The sequence below is a fragment of the Prosopis cineraria genome, unplaced genomic scaffold (assembly GCF_029017545.1).
Source record: "Prosopis cineraria cultivar Desert tree isolate PC_DT_omini unplaced genomic scaffold, ASM2901754v1 PC10, whole genome shotgun sequence".
In the NCBI taxonomy this organism is placed as follows: domain Eukaryota; kingdom Viridiplantae; phylum Streptophyta; class Magnoliopsida; order Fabales; family Fabaceae; genus Prosopis; species Prosopis cineraria.
The window spans coordinates 13,076,456-13,079,139 of NW_026555341.1; the positions used below are offsets into that span (position 1 = coordinate 13,076,456).

Sequence of the window (2,684 nt, forward strand, 5' to 3'; positions counted from 1 at the left end):
AATATCCTAACAAAGAATGTAGGAGACTACATTATCAAAAAAAAAAACAATAAGAAGAAGAAAGTAGGAGACTTGGAGTTTCTTTTCTTTTTTTTTTTTTTAGCTAGAGAAGAACCAATTTTATTAATGACCAAAAAAATTACAAACATTAATAGCCGTAGCTAAAAAACTCTAAAAAAAATCTTAGATACAACATAACACAGCTCACACACAGAAAAGAGAAAAAAACAAACAACCCAAAAAAAAGAAACCAAACAACAATCTAAAACAAAAAAAAAAAGCAATATCAAGCAAATTCCTTTTTTAATCCTATGAGAACAATAATTAAAAACAACAAGAATATTATTATCTGCCAACAAATCAATAGGTAACAAAAACATAAAATAAAGAGGATGTAGTTTTAAAAATCATCCAGAAAGGCACATCTTCTTACGCCCACAAGGCCCAGACTCGCTCGTTTCTCTCTGTTTATCTCACAGTTTCACTTCTTTGCAGCAACCAACATATTACAGTCAAACAACTGTCTGGACCTGAACAAGTGTACCTGTTCTTGTGAAGCTCGCTCCCTTGATCACAAACTTGAAAATTATGGTTTTTTTCCCGACATTTCAACATTTTAAGATTTTTAATTGTTATTAATATCTTTGCAAGGTTACAAATTGTTTTTTTCCCCCTTCTTTCTTGTAATCCTGACATATGATTTTTAAGGGAATCAACTCCAGCTTAAATGTTTTCTTTATTTTTTTATGCTAATTAACTGTGGTTTCCTTTAATTCTACTTTTACATTTTTTCACTAGAGACTGCCGTATTGAATATAGATGATAATAATAAAGGCATTATATAACGATGAGACACCCACACACCCAAGAGGCTTTTATATTGCCAAGTTTGGCCATAAAGGCTCACAGTCCCAGGACACACCCATCAATATCAGAAAATTTTCCTCTAATCATAGTAATATGTTTAGAACGAAAAACAAAACAAAAAGAGCAGCCATAATACATTAATGCTATTGGTAGATAATAATGACAGTTGTAAATGTCGTACACGTGCACTTTATTGATAGGTCCAGCAGCTCAGAACTATGGTACTCAAGGTTACTCGTGTTTCAGAACCAGAAAAGCGAATTAATTCCGAGAAATAAAGTGGAAATCAGACTCCAACACGGCCCAACGCCACCGACTCCTCCGCCGCCCGGCGGCGGAGATTGCGTCTGCGATAACTTTGGGGAATCGGATTTTGTACCGTAGAGTTGCCGAATCCTCTCCAAATCATCTTGTGCAAAATCTACCTTCCTTTTCTTCGATGGCAGAACGAAAGGGTACATAACCGCCTCCTCTATCGCCGAGTGGCTCAGTCCAAGCACGTGACCGATCTGGTGCATCACCGTCGACTCCAGGTCCAGTTCGTCGCTCTCCGTTGTGTCCTCGCTCAGCAACGCCCACTTCTCATCGGAGTCCAAAACGACGTCCCAGCTCTTCGCCGTATCATCCAACCACGAACCGCCAACCACTCCTAGCTCTTCATCCAACGACGCGAACATGATTTTAATGTCAGCTTCGTTGAAAGACGTCGTCTGCGTAAAGTTCATCCTTGCCACGTTTGACCAACGGCGGAAGGCATCCGAGAAGACATCCTTCAACGAGGTCGTCGTTTCATTTTCTGGTGAAAAAGAATAAGTGAGCTCTTTCTTTCCCTCCGGCAACCATTTTTTAAACGACGTCGTGCGATTCCCCAACAAAGTGGAGGAGCTATTTATAACATCAGGAATGCCGCATCGCGGGAGAGTGATCAGCGACACGGTGGGGTCGTCGGGCTGGCCGTTGACGTTGAGGTGGAAAGTCTTCTGAAAGTATTCAATGGCTGATTCGAGCTCTGCGGAGAATTTACCGGTGTTGTCTGAATTCAAAGTGGAATTAATGTAACCGAACAACTTGAAATAGTCATAAAGCTTGGATATGCCGTCGACGACGTCTCCTATTCGAAGGCGACCATTGTGGGCGCGCCTGAATGATCTCAATTTATCCAGTGCTTTGGAAATGAAGCTAAAATTTAGGTTTTTGAGCGTTCTGAATATTCTGAACCACAATGGTATATTGAACAAGGCATTAGCTGAAGCTGGTCGGAGAAGAAACGGGGAAGATTCATCCACAACTAGAATGGATAAAATCAATACCAGAATGTAAGCTTTTCTCACTCTCATTTCTCTCGATCCCGAAGAAGAAAAAAATAGTTTATGATGCGGTTATTGTTTGGTGGGAGAGACAATTTGAGTCACTATTAAATAGACCTTGAAAACGGTAGTTTCTGTGATACTTCGTCCTTTCGCGCGGGATTGGCCTCCCCACTTTTTTTCCCTCCACTTCCCTATCACCACCGTTCATTAATTTTATCATTTAAAAAAATTATTTAATAAAATAATTTGAATAATAGGGATGAAGGAAGTGAAGAGAAAAAAATGGAGAGACTTCTCTCCTGAGCCTATAATACCATCAACTGAATTTCTTAGACACACTCAACTGACACATTGCATTAGAGGTATTCATGGGACGGGATGGGATCGGGACACTCCCATCCTGTGTCCCATCCCGAAAAAAAAATCGAGACTAAATTTTAATCCCATGTCCCGTCCCGTCCCGTTAAGAGTCGGGACGAGACCAGGACAAAATCAAAACATCCCGCC

The 2,684-nt window shown here is 40.2% G+C and overlaps 1 protein-coding gene across 1 annotated transcript; it reads right to left on the bottom strand.

The window, feature by feature from the left end:
* Positions 1-865: 865 nt before the first annotated feature.
* Positions 866-2,204, bottom strand: LOC129322420 (metalloendoproteinase 2-MMP-like). Its single transcript, XM_054968748.1, has one exon. The coding sequence runs from the start codon at positions 2,202-2,204 to the stop codon at positions 1,110-1,112; it is 1,095 nt and encodes a 364-aa protein (XP_054824723.1). The 3' UTR covers positions 866-1,109.
* Positions 2,205-2,684: the final 480 nt, after the last annotated feature.

Bases quoted from the DNA above. Each gene is read 5' to 3' on its own strand.
- LOC129322420 (XM_054968748.1), bottom strand. From the start codon at position 2,204: ATGAGAGTGAGAAAAGCTTACATTCTGGTATTGATTTTATCCATTCTA.